The sequence below is a fragment of the Chenopodium quinoa genome, unplaced genomic scaffold (assembly GCF_001683475.1).
Source record: "Chenopodium quinoa cultivar QQ74 unplaced genomic scaffold, ASM168347v1, whole genome shotgun sequence".
In the NCBI taxonomy this organism is placed as follows: Eukaryota; Viridiplantae; Streptophyta; class Magnoliopsida; order Caryophyllales; family Amaranthaceae; genus Chenopodium; species Chenopodium quinoa.
Window position 1 is genome coordinate 2,509,191 of NW_018742244.1, and position 18,451 is coordinate 2,527,641.

Sequence of the window (18,451 nt, forward strand, 5' to 3'; positions counted from 1 at the left end):
AAAATATAAAATGGTATTTTAATTTATAATTCCTCCGTTTCTTTTTAGTTGACACATTTCTTTAGTCACGTTTGTCAATGCACAAATTCAATCGTTAATATCTTTAATTACCAATAAGCAAAAATTATAAAAAGCTGATAGTTTGAAAATATACATTGCGACGAATCTAACAAGATCTCACTTGACTATATTTTTTTCATATATAAATCATAACCCTTGGTTAAAGGAAGGCTGTAAATAGTGGTAAAGTCAAAACGTGTCAACTAATAAAAAACGGAGGTAGTATGAATGTGGATATGGGGCAAGTCGAAAGTGGACGGGTGGGTATGAGTGGAGCAAGTACAACCGACCCATCACCCATGACATGTATGATTTATATCCCCACCCCCTGCCCACCACGGCACCACCTACCAATTTGGAACCCATCCTCGCCCCATTGATATCCCGAATTGGACACCTAACGCTTCCTCTTTGACGATCTTAATTACAATCACAATCTCTGTTGGGGATTTTATGTTTAATTAGGGTCACAAAGAAAGCAAACAAAATAAACCGGTAAAATCTTCGAGGCGTGAACGGGATCACTTTCCCAAAAGTATAATTCCGACCTTATACTACAACCGGGTTTCACGGAAATTTACTTAGGAGATACAACGAAGAACAATTGCAATCACAAGTAGGATGATTACAATTCAATGTAGATAAGTGTATGTGATTTGTGATGATGATAATTAAACTTTGCAATATATTTTCAAGAAGAAAAAGGAATCTAACTTTTTCTCCTCTCAAAATTCTCTTCTTACATATGTTCCAAAAGAACATATTTATACTAAAGGCAAATAACAAAGCAAAACCCCTCAATTATTCTATCGTAAGAAACTGACGTTAACCGTCAATTTCAAACACCCAAGACCCGCGCCCGATCGGGCCGGCCATCGCCCGACCGGGCGATTATGGACGTCGATCTCTGCCGCTTCTCGCGCCCGATCGGGCGGCGGTAGCCCGATCGAGCGAAAACCCAGCAGAATTTGTATCTCGTTCTCGCGCCCGGTAGGGCGGCGGCTACCCGACTGGGCGGTGGAGCAAGATACCAGACGCAGCCTCGCGCCCGATCGGGCGGCTAAGAGGGTGGCAGAACTCCAGCCCTTTTGCTTCCTATTAATTGAGCCTTCTCCCTTTAAACCAAGGTTCTTCATTCAACCTTTTTACCAAGGTTAATTAATCTTGTTATTTGCTTTAATAATCTTGTTTAATTAATCTACAACACCATATCCTAAGTAAATTAATTAATTACATGAATTTTGTCTCTAATTCTCAAAATAATTCAACAATCACTTTTTTGTCAAATTCATCATAATACAAACGCTATTTTTAATTGATACTTGTACATAGTGTTTTCGTCTTTAAAAACATCCCATTACCTTAATTATCTAACCCAAATGACTCACAAACAACCCCACATGACATGACAATTACCGTAAACCTATTCAAATCCATCCCCAATGATTCCTCCATTGACCTAAAATTAACCCAATCTATTCAACCCTAATCAACTCAATTTAACTTTTTTTTTTTTTTTTTTTTTCCTTCACCTTTAGCAGTTTAGCCACCGTCAAAAAAAGTGGAATACAGCAAGCAAAAAATCGCGTACTACTCTAAAAAACATAATATAACCCTCCAACATAAGGTCACGTGCAAAAAGCAAAGTAAACACCTCAACAAATCTCTCTCCTACTATAAATATAAAAGTCTTGCCATTTCACCTTCCTTCTTTTTTCTCTCTCCTCTAATATAGAAGAACTGTAGTAACCCAGAAATATCCCTTTTTCACATTTGTCCAGCTTACGTTTTCGGATCGTCTTCTTTCTCTCTCCTCCCAAAAACCTACCAACATTCTTCTCTGCTTCACTCCTTCAATCCAACTTTTGCCGGAAGATCGAAGCTTCTTTCTCCCTCCTCTTTTCGATTTCTATGGCGGATAGAGGATCTATTCCTCCTGGAATTCGTCTTGGTGTGAACTCATTTTTTATCATTCTTTTTTATTTTTTTGATTTTTTTGGGGGTTTTTTCGTGTTTTTTTTTTTTTAGTTTAATTTGAGGTTTATTGTAGCCGGTAATTTTCATGTGTTTAATTGATTAATTATTATTTTTTTTATAATGATTTTTCAGTTGATTGTTGTGAATTTTTGGTGATGAATTTGATTTTGTGGTTGTTGTGATGATTTATGAGTTCATTCTTCATTGTGTTATCTTGCATGTTGTTTTTTAGGTTCAATGATTGTGTGATTGACGGTGTTCAATGATTATCTTGTTGACGGTGCTCTAATTTTGACTGAGTCGCTTGAAATTAAAATTGGTTTTTATTGTGATTTTGTTCATTCGGTGAATTTCTTGATATTGTTTTGAATAATTTTGCTTTAGTTGAGACGTGAATTAGTGAGTTTTAATTAAGCTAATCAATCCAATTTTTTAGGGTTTTGCTATGATTTTTTTTTTTTTTTTAAAATTTTATTTTATGTTTGTTTTTAGGTGTAATCTTGGGCTTTAAAATGAATGAATTTGGTATTTTTTTAGGATGAAATCTTTAAGCTTGCTGTCTTGCTACTGACTGTTAACTCATAATTTGCAGACATTCAACAATTACAGTTAGAAGCTCAACATAGATGGTTGCGACCAGCTGAAATCTGTGAAATTCTCAGGAATTATCAAAAATTTCAAATATCTTCAGAACCTCCAACCCGGCCCTCGAGTAAGATTTGTGTAACCTTTGCTTACTGCTTGTTGCATATTGACATTTTAACTAATACTCCATATATGTTAGTTAAGGTACACAGGCATTTTGTATCAGTTACATTTGTGCAGTTACGTATAGCGCAAGATGATCTTACTGTAGGTTTCGAGTTATGTATCTTGATTTTTGGCGAAGAATTCTTATATTGGTGCCGAAAAAAGGGCCCTTTGTTTAGTACTTAGTATGAATGCAGCATGTTCTTGTTGACCCAAGTAAAATTCCAATTCAAAGCGGATCTAGAACTTGAGGTTTTGGGGTGTGCATGGATGGGGCATCAATCAGGAAAGAGGAATAGTATCCCTGAGGATATTTCTGTCGGCTCCTGTTGTACTTTACAAGTTAACTGATCCCCTCACACATGACCAAAAGAACAAGGAAATTAAATGTAGAATGATTTGAACAGTGTTTCTCTAGGCACTGGCCGAGTGTTCCACATTTCCACCCATTGCCAACTTTTACTTCATATATTTTTTATACCGCTATTTACAACTATTAACATTTTGTTAATTACTTCTATATATTTTATTTTCTTTCAAATTTATCTTAATTTGTTTGTGGTGTTTGTGGGTGGGTGGGGGGCATTTCAGTTTGTTTATCGGATTTTTAATTTGAAAATTTCTCTCTCAGAGTCTCAGTTACAGCATGTTTTATGCTGTTGGAGAGAATTCTGTGAGCTATGAAATCCATTTGGGTGGTGGGTAGGGTGTTTGACTGGTGACTGGGATCAGGGGGGGGGGGGAACTACAGAGGGTTCAGTGTGTAATTCAGGATGAATTGAATTGCACGCTGCATGAAATGCTATTGATGTTTATACGAGGGAGTTAAGTGTGGAGACAAGAGTGTAATTCAGGAATAATTAAATTACATTCTGCGTGAATTTCTATTGATGTTCATGCCTCCTTGGTCCACAAGGTTTCATATTTTCCGTGTAATATACACTTATCATTCTAGGGAACTCACTACACGACACATGTAAACACACTGACAGACATCAGTGTTTAGGATCAGGATTGGATAGAAGAGTGTTTATGTTGAACAACAGGGTTTGAGGAGGAAAAAATGCAGCAGAAGATGAGTGGAGAAGGGTCCTAATTATGGTGGTTGTAACGTGTTAGATCAGCATTGTTGTCTTAAGCAGCCATATAAAAAGGCTATATCCAGTTAGTGCTCCAAACACCATGCCTTTTTGTATTACAGAGACCTGTTCATTATTGTTTAGTCATTCTCAAATTTGATCTATTTATCAGGAGAAATTGAATAATCTGTTTCTCAATTTTTTGCCACTTTACTTCTGTTTACCCTCTTTTTTTTTTTAAGATAATACTTTGTACTCAGGAATCCTCTTAACAAAGTTGAATTCTATTATGAACTGATAACCAAACATGAGGGTTATAATTCTTGGTGTGCGCATTTTTTTTTTTCCTTAGGCGGCTCTCTCTTTCTTTTTGATCGAAAGATTTTGAGATACTTTAGAAAGGATGGCCATAACTGGCGGAAGAAAAAGGATGGAAAGACGGTGAAGGAAGCTCATGAGAAGCTAAAGGTAGGGTGGACAATAAATAATTTTTTTCATTTTTTTTCTCACGTATTGTATGTTCCTGGGGTCATTTAACTATATTAAGTAACACAAAACACTTTTTCCAGTGAGAAGGGAAAAAAAAAAAAGAGCCATGAAAGAAAATAAGAAGAAGAAAGTAGTCAAAATTCAGATTATTGCTTAGAGGCTTTATCTTTATAATCCAACCTCAATCTAAAGTGTTCTTTTACGGTGAATTTGCAACGTTAGAGAACATTTTTTTATTAACATTGGCTTATTGGCACAACTAGTCTCCATGCTCCTTCAAACAAAAATTTTACAAAAAAAACCCTAGCCTCCATGTTAAACGTGAAGAGAAAATTTGTTTTGGGATAGGAGTTACAATTTTACAAATATTAGGAATATGTATTAGATATGTTTCTACTACATCTCATGCTTGAAGCACTCATAGGTTGGAAGTGTTGATGTGCTGCATTGCTACTATGCCCATGGTGAAGATAATGAATGTTTTCAGAGGCGCAGCTATTGGTTGCTTGAAGAGTATGTATTATCAATTAAAATTACTTTTTTCACAGCATTTTTTTTTTCTTATTCTATGATTTTGCTGTAATACTGTGAGGTATAGTGCATTTAAGTTTGGGAAAACTTTGTCTTTCTTACTATTCCTCGTGAATGTTGCAGGGAGTACATGCATATTGTTTTTGTGCATTACTTGGAGGTTAAGGTATGTTTATTTCATATTTACTGTTTGCTAATTTAATAGAACGAAGGAAGTAATTATTTAGCTTTTCTTATGAGATGCTATTTGGCTCTCGTATCTATTGTAAAGTTTCCGCCTAAACCAATTTGCAGTGTTTTTCTTGTGTACATGCTGTAATTTTTTTTCCCCTTGTAAGAAGAGGCAACACACTCAAAGAAGTGAAAGTACTTTTCCTTTTTTTTTCCCCCTACTTGAGTCCATCTTGGCATTGATAGTTTTGTTCACTTGATTGTATCAGGTTAGCCTAATTAATTTGTTTTAGGATTTAATGGATCGTGATCACCCTCTATAGCCTTGTCATTATCTATTTTTATGCTCATGTAGGATGCTTTGGATGTTTGACTTCCTCTGCTAGATATAGGACTATTAGAGAGAAGTTAAGGAGCTGTGTATTTGTTAAATTCAAGTCAAAGAGCTTTTACAGATTATAGAAAAATTATAGTATTGGTGGATTGACCTCCATGTATATTTGTAAAAATAATTTTTCTAATTTTTATTTATTTATTTTTTAATTTATAAATTGTTGTTTATAAATAAAATAAATAGTCCTAGTGGTGTGTTGAAAAGACAAAAAGTTAAAATGTTGCATCTATTGTGAAACGGAGGTAGTATATATTTTTCTTCCAAGAAAAGGATTTGGGAAATTCGTAACATCTCTTTGAAGATAATATTCATGGACATTCTCTTTGCCCCTTCCTTTTTTGTCGGTATATTTCTCTAAACTACAACATTTGGAATTTTCATTTTAAAATAGATGTAGTCTTTTTCTACTAATGAATTGGGATGTTTATCGTTCTTGGAAATATTTTAAGGTAATGATATTCCAGAATGTAGATGAATATATCCTATATCTATCTATCACTCTGCTGTTTGAGTGAAAATTGTGAATTGAGCAATAATATGGACATACTTATTTGAAATTTATTGTTTGTTTCTAGTCATATTTTCCAATCATTTTCTTCTATTTTTACTCATTAAAACAGGGTAACAGGAGCAGCATTAGAGAGACAGAATCAGTGATTTCCGGTTCCCAGATTAGCAACTCTGTGTCTAGTAGTGTTTCAAACAGTTATAATGAAGCTTTTACTGGAAATACTGGATCCCCAAGTGCAGTTAGTTCTTTGACCTCTTCTTATGAAGAAATTGAATCTGGTAGTTCTCTTTCTCTCGCTTGTGATCACTCTAGCTCTAAAGACTTACCGCAGTTGGAGCTTTCTTTTTTATTCTTTATTTTATTTTATTTTCTATTTTATTTTAATTTATAATATGTCATTCTTGGGTTATGTTGGAACAGAGGATAATCACCAAGCAATGTCAAAGTACCCATCACCTGTTAACTTCCAAAACATAGAAGACACTTTTGAAAATAACAAGTCGGGCTCCCTTATGAACTCCAACTTTATTCCTACATACCCTGGTATGTTTCAGCATTTGATGTGTTTACTTGGGTAGCTGCATTGTTGATTTCTCTTAAAGCTGTTGACCTTCATTTCCCTGTATTGTTACCAGACGACTATAAAGGGAGCCAACTTCCTGGTCCTGGATTGGATTACACTTCTCTTGCTCAACGAGGAGCTGGAACTAATGATTATAATCAACTAAAAACACTTGACTTGGGGAGCTGGGAAGAAGTTTTTCAGCAGTGTACTAGAGGTCCGGAAAATTTACTACCTAATCCGTTACTTTCTGGTGCTCCGCTTGTTGGAAGCACTGATGGTTACAATGAGAGTTTCAGCCAGCTTCTGGATGCTGGCTTTGGTGTCAATGGTGCGCCAGGAGCTTCTTTAGCGCCATACTTGCAGGTAATCTTATACTTAGTAACCTTTGTTGCACAGAAATGGGAATGGAAAGTGAGGAAGCTCTATTTTCACGCAACAAAATTCTTCAACGATTATATAACTCAAACAATTACCTCAACTCTTTTTTTCGAAATGATTAATGTTATTGTTTGAATAATTCAGAACATTATCGGGATCCCTACAATTCTGAATAACTATTGGTAATTATAATGTTGGATTTTTTATAATTGAATCGAAATTTTTTTGGTACCCATTTATGCGTGGGCATTCAGTTCACAGGACTTTTATTGCTTAGTTCTCATTTCTTAGTAGACTTGTATATTTCTGGAGAATATATATATATGCGTCCTAATATGCACATCTTTCCTGTTTGTCAGAGTAACAACCCATTAGAACTTTCTTTCACTGAATATCAAGACAATACAAACATTACTGCTACTGCTAAGCAGCCATTGCTGGGATCTATTAGGGCAGAGGAGGGCCTGCAAAAAGTTGATAGTTTCAATAAATGGATGACCAAGGAATTAGCTGAAGTAGATGACTTGGATTTGAAGTCGACTTCAAATCTGTCATGGCAAAATATTGAAACTGCTGCTTCTGTTGATGATCCTTCAATACAACTAGAGGACTACTCAATGAGTCCCTCAATTGGCCAAGATCAGCTCTTTGACATTCAAGACTTCTCACCAAGTTGTGCTTCAACAGACAGTGAAACAAAGGTGTTTTTTTTTTTTTTTAAATCAACATTTGAGACTTGCATGATTCACATTATAAAGATTTAAATGGCATGCTTAAGATAGAACCACATCTATTTATCTGTCATTAACTTTTTGTTTGCATCAAATGATAGGTTGTGATCACTGGAAAATTTATGGTCAGTCCCTCGGAGGTGTTCAAGTATAATTGGTCTTGCATGTTTGGTGAAGTGGAGGTGCCTGCTGAAGTTCTCGGCAATGGTGTTCTCTGTTGTTATGCACCACTGCATAGTGTTGGACGAGTCCCTTTCTATGTATCATGTTCTAACAGGTTTGCTTGTAGTCAAGTGCGAGAATTCGAATATGTTGTTGAGGGTAAAAAAGACAAAAACATGGTTAGCAGTATGACAGAAAATCAGCTTTGGCTCCGACTTCAGAAGCTACTATCTATAAGTTCTCCCGGGAATTTTGATTCTACTTCTGAAAGTATTAGAAAGAAAGAGCCAATTTTTAGAAAAATATTTCTATTAATGGAAGATGAACTCGTCTTGGGGGTTGAACAACATTTGAAGGAAAAAGTGGTCTCTTGGCTGTTTGACAAGGTTAGTAGTGAAGATGGAAAAGGACCAAATACACTTGATGAAGAGGGGCAAGGGTTGTTGCATCTTGCTGCAGCACTTGGTTTCGATTGGATTATCCCCCCTACTTTAGCTGCTGGTGTTAGTTTGAATTTCCGGGACATAAATGGATGGACGGCTCTCCACTGGGCTGCATGTTACGGAAGGTAAAGCTTTTAATATGCTGAAATATGTTATATAAGCTCCTTTTCTCTTTAATAGTTTCATCCGTGTAAGTTTCTTCAATTAACCTGATAGTGACTGCGCGGCCTTATATTGTCTTATATTATGTTGTTCCATTGTCTATGTTACTACTCTAGAGAGAAGACTGTTGCTTTTCTAGTTGCACTGGAAGCTGGATCGGGATTAGTAACAGATCCTTCACCAGAATTTCCATTGGGTAGGACTGCTGCGGACTTGGCTTCAGCTAAAGGATACAAAGGAATATCTGGTTTCCTTGCAGAACATTCCTTGACTGATCACCTTGAGGCCCTTACAATGACCGATCGAAAGAAGGATAGTCCAGTTGAAAACTCTATGAACAATGCTGTACAAACAATGAGAGAGAAGATGGCTACTCCTGGTGATGAAGGTGATGGGTCAGATTTGTCATTAAAGGATTCCTTGGCTGCTGTTCGTAATGCCACTCAAGCTGCTGGTCGTATTCATCAAGTTTTCAGGATGCAGTCATTCCAAAGGAAGCATATCAGTAAGGGTGCTGGTGACGATGAGTCTTTGTTGACTGATGAACAGTTTCTCTCACTTGTATCATCCAAAATTAAGAGGCCTGGGCATCCTGATGAGAAAGCCCATTCAGCTGCAACACACATACAGAAAAAATTTCGTGGTTGGAAAAAGAGGAAAGAATTTTTGACTATTCGCGAAAGAGTTGTTAGAATCCAGGTATTTGAACCTATTGTTTTCTCTTATGTTCTAGAGCATTTCTGTTCATTATTTTTTTTAAAGATCGTCATTGTCAACATTTTGGGTGTGATTTGTAATGATGTGGAGTTTAACTTAGTAACCCATTGATGCATGCATTTTGATGTGATATTCAGCTCCGAGACGTTATTTGATTGCAACTCAGTATTCTGATCTACAGTTTACTATCCTTGTGAAATGTAAAATGATGAATTTCCTTTTCAAATAAAACAAAGTGATGGAGGTAGTGTCTAATATTGTGCTTTATTTAAGGCCCATGTGAGAGGTCACCAGGCGAGGAAACGATACAAACCAGTTGTCTGGTCTGTGGGAATACTAGAGAAAGCGATTCTGCGGTGGAGACGAAAAGGGACTGGATTGCGCGGGTTTCGTTCTGATGCCCTTAATAAAGCAGCATCCAGCACAGATGCTCCACCAGTTGTACAGAAGCCGCCTTCTGAAGAAGATGATTATGATTATCTGAAAGAAGGAAGGAAACAAACTGAAGAACGGTTGCAAAAAGCCCTTGTCCGGGTGAAGTCTATGGTTCAATATCCTGATGCAAGAGCACAGTATCGAAGGCTTCTGACTGCTGTAGAAGGTTTTCAAAAGAATCAGGTATTCATAATGTTTATATGGATGATCTTGTGGTTCTTGATTGCCAAAGCATAATTGAGTCAACGTCATGTACTTGGGTGTGCATATATCTGTTACAAGACCTAGCAAGTAGTTGTATTTCGCTGTACCTGCTCTAGTTTTGTGTTTTGTTGCTGCCTAGTGCCTAACCTGCACCCCCCCCCCCCAAAAAAAAAAAAAAAAGTGGTGTTGGCAGATAGAGCCTTTAGAGATGTGTGGCCCATTATATTGGGATGGTTGGAATACAACTTTCATTATTGCGTCTATGCTGTTTAGTGAGTAACAGGTGGAAGATGATGGAGAATGTTATGTGCAAGCGTAACCTTTAGAAAGTCTGGCTGGTGTCTTTCACTTGTGTCTTTCTTATAAAATCCTTTCACAAGGTGAAATTTGAAGATGCTTAAATTATTTAAGACAGCCTGGGCCATATGTGATTTATCATACCTTTTCTGCAACATTGTCTTGGAAGATGAAGGTTCAAATTGCATAGAGCGCTTAGTTGTTTTTGTTGTAGATGCTACTTGACTATTGTAGTTTGTGAATTGCTAGGTGTCTTGTGTCATTGAATCACCCCTTATCTCTTCATAAACGCTTTAGCTGTAATCTCTTTACCTGACATTGTTTTTTCGCTTCCTTGCAGAGTCAGGTACAAGACAGCACCCTAAACAGCGCAGATATTGCACCAGCTGAAGGTGAAGATGACATGATTGATGTCGAAAGCTTACTAGATGATGACAACTTCATGGCTATAGCATTTGAGTGATTTGATTTTCTATTTTCATTCTAATTTGTGCAATTTGTACATAAAGTGAATTGTCTGCACCATCATGATTGGACGGAAGTTAATATTCTCTTGTAAATACTTATATATAGCATTAATTAGGAAGGAGATCCTTTAGAAGACTGATGCGTAGGCATGGTTAAGTTTGACAAAACAGGTTAGATTTAGAAACCCGTCTGAGATTGTTGGATATGTGCGTATGATTCTGTAGCTAATGGTTCTTTAAAATCTACTCTATGCGTGCATGCCAATCTAAGAAGTTTTAGTACTTTTATGCAAAAAAAAAATAAAAATTTGACATGTTACATCTGTTGTCTGTTTGACTGAGCTTATCAATTTAATGTTTGCAGGGGAAAAAAAAATTTCTATCGGGAATGGGTATTTTTGTTATAAATGTGTCTAAAAGCCTAATTAGAGGAATTCTTTTGGTTAATCCTACATACTATAAATCTATATACATGGTATACACTAATTCAGGCTCTTACCGCCACAAAGCTTCTTTCTAACGAGTTATAAAGGTAACTAAACGTGTACTGAGTTTAACTTCGAAATAATGCTCCTTTGTTGCAAATAAAAAATAGATATAGTATTAGAAATGCTTTTAGAAGTAAAAGCTTGGACATGTTTTTGAATTTGGACTTCTATGTATCCTTATCATAGGTTCAGCTCAAAAAAAATTAGCCATGTTCCTTTAAAAAAAAAAACAACATTAATCTCCTCAAATATGGTGATAAAAATAATATTAACAACAGGCAACAGCAATATAATAAGATTAGTAACAGTAATGATAGAAATAATAGTAAAACATTAAATGAATTATTTATGGTTTTCTTCTACAAAAAATCCAATAATGTATTAAGATTATTCCAGGACCAACTGCATTTTCAATTGCAAACAGATAGCAAAAAAAAATTGGACTTTAAAGGATTAATAAGCTAATGAATATTGATATAGCCCAGCTAATGAATATTGATATAGCCCAGCTGGTCAAAAGGCAGAGCAAGTCCAAAGATCATGAGCTGAAGTGTATAATCCGATTTGCAGTTATCGGCAGCTCATGCGTTAGTTAACGTCTTTCTCCAAACTGTCATTTACAATCAATTTATTGTCGTTCCCTTAGGAAACCAGAGAGAATGTATAAGAAAAAACGCTAATTCATCCTCTGTACAATAGAACATTCTGAGGTTTTGGAGCTCATTTTCACACATTACACATGACAGGAGTAGAGACCAGAAGTCGGAAATCAAAAATTTTGGTTAACTTGTTTCACTCGTAAGCCTTTCATAGAACAAGATATATCCGTGCTCTGAGTTGCTAGAATACTCTTGAGCTGATCCAAAGAAAGTCTGAACGGCAGACTCATCAATTATATCAACATTCTCATCATCGAAAAATAACCAATGGTTGTGGCTTTTCACAAGGCTGACATAGTGACCATGGTTTGGCCCAGTCCCCACATGTACAACCACAGCAAATAAGGAGTACTCTGAGTCTGCGTCCTCCATTGTGTTGGTTAATTTGAGCTCCAATGGAAACACAACACGATAAGAGAGCTTCTTGTACCTACCAAGATTCTCAATGTATTTGAAGCGCTTCAGGTGAATCACGAGAATGTGAGGTGGCTTTTTAATCTTCATTCTCTTCTGAGCTTCTTGCAGACTGTAAAACGAAGTAGCTCCTTATTAAGTGATGTAATTAAGGAGGCAAACACTTTGGTTCTTGATGTTCTAAACTTCAACGAAAGCATAATAAATTAATAATAATGCAAGAATAGGCTTTTCACTAAATGAAGACAATCAGGACTTGTAAAAATAAAAGGAATGTCTTAGAAAAGGAATGTCTGAGAAATGGTCCATACTTTGAAATGCTTTCAATTTCTTTGTACAAAGGCATGGACAGCAGACAAAGGTAGAATTGCTGAAAACAACACAAAATTAAGAGTAGACGAAACATACCTACAGCATTTGTCACAGAAAAATTTATCCTCAGCGTTAAGAGTTTCGGTGGAGCTGAAGTTCTTAAGGCAACTAGTAATGGAGCTGTTCTGTTCTATATCAAGGCTTAGATCAAAGAATGTCTCATCTCTAGCTGTGACAGTCTCACACCTCAGGCATTTCGTTTCATTTGTCAATATACCCTGCAATTGTGTCTCACAATCAGTAACCATGAAACATTTTACAGGTATTATAGTGTGCATACGTATTGCCTGCAATAGTGCAATATATTGATGCAGTAGCAGTAAAAAAATCAACATCTAGGAGCATGACAATCAAATTTGCAGCAACTCTAAATTCCCAGGGACATTGTACGACTTCACCAAAAGACATAAGAAACCACTACCATTCAATTTAAGTCTTGTTGAGGCGGGGACCGAGGATGTCAAGGTACAAAATTGTGCATAAAAACCTATAGCCTAAAGACTTTTCAGAGATGTTTCCAAAAGATGGCAGGAATCTTTTTACTTAAAAGGAACAAGCATTTGTTCTCCCGAACCAAAAAAGCAATGTAGCAATGCAATGGGTCTTCTGTCGTAAGGGACAGCTAGCCACCAGTGATACCCCCAAATCCCAAATTCGATAATCATGTATATGCACCAAGCATTTCATGACGTAAAAGGTTTATCCACAACCTTGGGGCTTCTTTTCAACAACAATTTTTCAGAGACCCGTTTTAGAAAGTAATTCATTTTTTCCATAATCTGTATTTGATTTTCACCATGATTAGGGATTTCTGTGCTCACATCCAGACTTCAGAATTCTTAGGGTGATTCTGGCACAAATCTAAGCGAACTCTAATCTGATTCCATGCTAAAGATCCCCAAGTGGAAACTTAAATGAATTAATGAAGCTCGACTACAAAGGAAAAGGAGAAAAACTCAGCAAAGAACTTGAGTAGTTACACAAAGACTGACCTGAAAATTTTTATGAACCCAGGTAACAAGAGGTTCCTTCTGTACACCATTGGCTAGGCCATTTCTTGGTCCATTTGCAACCTTTTCAGACGATGAATTTTCTGAGCTATCCTTTGTAGCAGAAGATTCTTTCTCCAGTATATCCACAAGTTCATTTAACAAAAAGTTCAGAAATTCATGAGCATCCTGTATAAGAACAAAATCATTTAAGTATGTAAGTGTGATGAATTTCAATAATGACAAAATATTTTCTTCAAACAAGGGGTCGGTCCACTATTCATTTAGAGAATTTTGAATGTTACCCAACTCTTCTAGAGAAACAAAAGGATAGATAAGGGACCTCATCTTTTCATGTGAAAAGAGCATAGGCCATATAAAACAAATCACACAAACCTTTCAATGATTACTACTTAATACTAACACAAGAGAATCAAGCCAAAAGAGGCTTTTACAATAAAGATTAGAGTTACAGCTGATTATACGTGCAAATCAATTGTGATGCAAAGCAACATACCTGGTGCATGTACCCACGGAAAAGTTCATTTTCTTTCCTTACTCTTTGTACAAAGCGTTTGGGAGCAATTACACCTGTTTTCTTCTTCTGGGAGCTTATCTGCATAAATAAACCAAAAAAAATGATGAAACACCGTCTCACATAATTCCTTTTTCAAATCAATTAGATCATTTGATCATCCACTATAAATTATCATTCAGAGGGATTACAATAAAACTACAATTTTTTATCATAAGACTAAAAAAATACAAATATCACACCATCCTGCTTCAAAAAGATAACAACAGAAATGAGTAAGAAATCTCCATCGAAATTCAATGCATCTCAAAGTTTGAACAACACCCTTTGCACTGATATCAAGAAAGTAGCCATGCATTTCAGAAAAATAAGCCTTAAATGTGACAAATAGACATATTCACTGACAGGATTGGCAAAGCGAGTGGTCTTGTGGAAACTGCAAGTTAAGCATTACTAAAGGGTGTATCCCCGTCCAGAGCTCAGCATTATATTTCTAACAACCATATACATGTCCATCCAATCTCTAGAGATGGGTATAGGGTTTATTCAATTGAGTAAATGACTACCAAAGTCCAAACATATCCAAATCGCTTTCATACATACCCCAATTTGACTGTTCCAACTCCAGCTTCCCCTTACAAACTCAGTGACTTCTTCAAAATTCCCAAGTAAAACTTCAAGCAATATACATAAGAACTTTTTTTTTTTTTAAGCATGCCATAGCTCCTCCATGCTCAACTCTCCATCACAAAACTCTCAGCCAGCTCCCCTCCTTGAGCTCCATCACAAAACTTTAAAATAATTGAACTTATAAATCAACAATCGGCCTGCAATATAGCTTGTCCAAGTAGTTACAAGATACAGAATGGAATATTTTAAAATCAAAATCCTGCTTGAGTAAGGAAGCATCATGGAAAGCAGGATTCCAATTCTTTTAATATATATGAAAGCATCTGAATTTATTTTGTCTAAATTTACTAGAACTTATTTTGTTAGAAATATGAACTTATGTTATGTGACCTTACCTGAAATTATCCAAACTTAATTTAACTCACGGTGTCATAAAATAAGTCAAAATGGTTGAGGAGAACACTGCTCAAATGTAAATGTTGTACAAGAATTTTTCTTCACAATATTACTTTTATCTCAATAGCTCACAAAGCGTTAAAGTGATGTAAAGAAAAAGAAAGCATTCAAAATCATTAATTTCAAAAAAGCAGCAGAAACAAATAATTACGGCATCAGTCATTAAAGAAAACTGAAGGAAAAAGATAGACGGAAAATAATACTGCAGTAGACATTCCAACATTAAAAATCATGCACATGTACAATAAGCACTTAAGCAGTGTACTGTGAGAATTATCAAGTGCAGTACCTGTGTGAATAAATCTGCCAAACATGTGAGCAAATTTTCCTCAGGATCAACAGGGTTTTTGTTCTTCTCATAGTACTCCAGTAATTTCTCACGAAATGGAACACAGAAATAGAGAGCCTGGTACAGGAGAGAGAGAGAATTAAATCAAGACTTAATTACAACTGTGTAATATTGTTGGCACATAGAAGAAAGTTATCTTTTGGTAAATATTTTACTCTGTTTTCTTCAGTTTAAAAATGGTATACCTTCTACATCATCAATATGTTTTAATCAGCGGACTGCACGAGACCCCTAACATTGCCCAAACTAAAGAAAATCCATAAGCAAGAAAAATCCAAAAAGAAGGTTTCTAGTTACAAGTCTTTGAACTGAAGATATTTGCGGGTTTTATTAATATGTTAGGAAATATATATCACACTAATATCACATAAGTTGTCGTAATTATAAGCTTTAATACATGGAACCAGATCGAGGAAGAAAGAGAGATCTGAATCTCAAACATCAAATAGATCATCAACGAAAACTGTCAAATACACGAGTCATGACTGAAGCTATCTCTATAATAAGCTCTGCTACGCTCCACAATATACAATTCCATAAGCACCTAATTTATAAACTTCACAACCAAGCATTAACATCCATCAAATCCATATTCACATACCCATTGGAAAAGCTCCATTGTTGGTTTGCCTTTCCTTCTTAGAGGAACCCTTTCACTTCCACAGAGCTAACAGCTAACCAGTGTAAAGGTAAACAACACCTCAAAGCAGTAAGGGAATGCTGGACATGTTTCAATCTACTAAATAGCTGAAATAGATTTATATGAACCACATGCATACCCACTTTCCAATTTTGACAAGGTTTTCTATAAATATGACAGAAAGTGAAGTAGCAATTTGCAAGTCTTTCTGAAATACCATTTGTAACAGTCTTAAAATCTTGGACAATTCGGGCCTTAGGGATAAGGTATGTACATAACAACCTCCTCAGACCATCTCCTAATGTGATATTGGGATCCTAATTGATTTGTTGTAGTTGAGGTTGTACGTGAGGTTAAAAATGTAGCAAGTCCAATGCACAGAAGTTACCAGCTACACCTCAATTCAAAGAGACATTTTCCTCCATCACAAAGAGCGCAATTTCAACGAGTTATGTTTATAAATATACGTATCCAGCTATATAAGAATAATACCTTCAACTACATCCATTAGATCCCTAGGAGGCTCTCAGATTCTGATACCATAATGACCAAACTTACAAGATTATCCTCTCAAATCATTTAGAACCACCTCTCAAACAAAAAAGTATTTTTACATATATCTCCACTACATAGCAATGCACATACAGCACATTGGGCAATGCAGCCAGTAAGACTAATCTTTTACTCCAAAAGCCTTGGAAATTGAAGTTTCAATTGCCGAAAAAACATGCATGATAAATCGTCATGGTCCCAGCGCCCTAAGAAGTAAGAACATGTAGTCCATTTTGACCTCTCTAGAAAAAGTTTGTCCCACATCTACAGTTTCACATATCACAACTGAGATAAAAAGAAACCTTATTCAGCCTCCACAACAGTCCTCTTACCAAATCTCTCCTAAAATACGTGTTCAAAAAATAACAAAAAAGACCCTCAAGGATACACCATACAAGTGATATGTCCCTCCTTCATATCAGCTCCCTTAATATAAATAGTTCACCAGCTCCCTATCCAAAATTAATTGAATTTCACCATATCAAATTTCCACGCGAATGTAATCGGTAAACCCAAATTGATACTAGAATCTAGAATACCAATACTTGGTTCACATTAGCCACAAATCAGTCAATCATTCAACCAATATCGGATTCCGAAGCGCATATTCATGTCTATCTAACAAAACCCGGTCCACCCTTTCTATCAACCTCAAGGAGGAATCCCCACCCCCCAACTCCCCAGAGTCCCCATCCCTCTACACTTCCTAATCTACTTTCACCAATTCAAATATCTAATCAATTACAACAATTATAGCTGAAAATCAAGCTCAGAGCATTCTAGCATGCAACTTACCCAAAGATTAAACTAAAAACAAAATCAAACTATAAAAAGTGAACATTTATATCTCCCATTAATTACAAATAATCAAGATCAGCTCACTTATACATAATTAAATCAACCAAATTGCAACAGCAACAAACAATCCTCACAATACAACAACAAAATTCAACAACAACCAAAAAAAAAGTTTAATCAAATTCACCCAGATAAATTGAGACAAAAATCCATATAAAATGAAGAACAAAAACCCTAATTTTGAAGGGAAAAAAAACCTGCAAAACGCTGTTGCAGTAGCAAGTGTTGCCGAAATTCTCAAGGCCAAAATATCTTTCACCTTCAGGGAAATGATCACCGAGGGCTTTCTCCAACTTGGAACCAGCTGCCCCCATTATCGATTTTCGTTCCCTCCAAATTTTCTCCTTTAATATTCCTCGAATTTTCTCCAATTTTTTTCTGCTTCAATTACAAATTATCTTTATTATTTTCAGATAAAAATCAAACGAAATTGAAGTATGAATCAAATGATAATATCATCAGATTGTGAGAAAATTGAAGAAAAAAAGGCCATGAAAAATGAAGGAAGGAAGGAAGCAGCACAGTGGAAATTTTGGAGGAGAGAGAAAATAGTGAGAAGAAGATGAAGAAGATGATGATGTAAATAGGAGTAAAAATAAATAATTGTAATAATTAAAATAATTTGGAAAATGAGAAAAAATAAAAATAAAAATGAAGAAGTAGAAGAAGAAGAGAGGCAAGAAACACCTTTCTTTTTGGGGTCAGAATAAACTCGGTGATTCTCTTTCCTCTTTACCTCGTTGACTGGGTTTCTAACCCAAACTCCCTTTTTATTTTCTTTTTGTGGATTTTGGATAATTTTGTTTTAATCTTTTTTTAATTTGTCTTATCATTTTTTTTTTCTCTTTTAACGAATAGTACTCCCTCCGTTCCTAAATGTTTTTTACGTTTTCAATTAGGGTGTTCCTTTTTATTCTTTACATTAAGTATATTTCCTATTTTGGTCATAAATTTTTGATAAAATTACCCTTGTTTTACAATTTTTT

General features: G+C 35.6%; 2 protein-coding genes across 2 annotated transcripts; one reads left to right on the plus strand and one right to left on the minus strand.

The window, feature by feature from the left end:
* Positions 1–1,768: 1,768 nt before the first annotated feature.
* LOC110740154 (calmodulin-binding transcription activator 2-like) lies at positions 1,769–10,774 on the plus strand. Its single transcript, XM_021920648.1, has 13 exons — positions 1,769–2,011; positions 2,630–2,749; positions 4,219–4,334; positions 4,780–4,868; positions 5,010–5,052; positions 6,072–6,240; positions 6,383–6,505; positions 6,598–6,890; positions 7,265–7,606; positions 7,738–8,366; positions 8,520–9,102; positions 9,394–9,738; positions 10,397–10,774. The coding sequence occupies exons 1-13, from the start codon at positions 1,972–1,974 to the stop codon at positions 10,517–10,519; spliced, it is 3,015 nt and encodes a 1,004-aa protein (XP_021776340.1). The 5' UTR covers positions 1,769–1,971; the 3' UTR covers positions 10,520–10,774.
* A 664-nt stretch (positions 10,775–11,438) lies between these two features.
* Positions 11,439–18,056, minus strand: LOC110740166 (ubiquitin carboxyl-terminal hydrolase 4-like). Its single transcript, XM_021920654.1, has 6 exons — positions 17,663–18,056; positions 15,356–15,472; positions 13,963–14,061; positions 13,449–13,634; positions 12,493–12,674; positions 11,439–12,196 (listed from the first exon to the last, which is right to left on the minus strand). Exons 1-6 carry the CDS (start codon positions 17,777–17,779, stop codon positions 11,794–11,796), a joined length of 1,104 nt encoding a protein of 367 aa, XP_021776346.1. The 5' UTR covers positions 17,780–18,056; the 3' UTR covers positions 11,439–11,793.
* Positions 18,057–18,451: the final 395 nt, after the last annotated feature.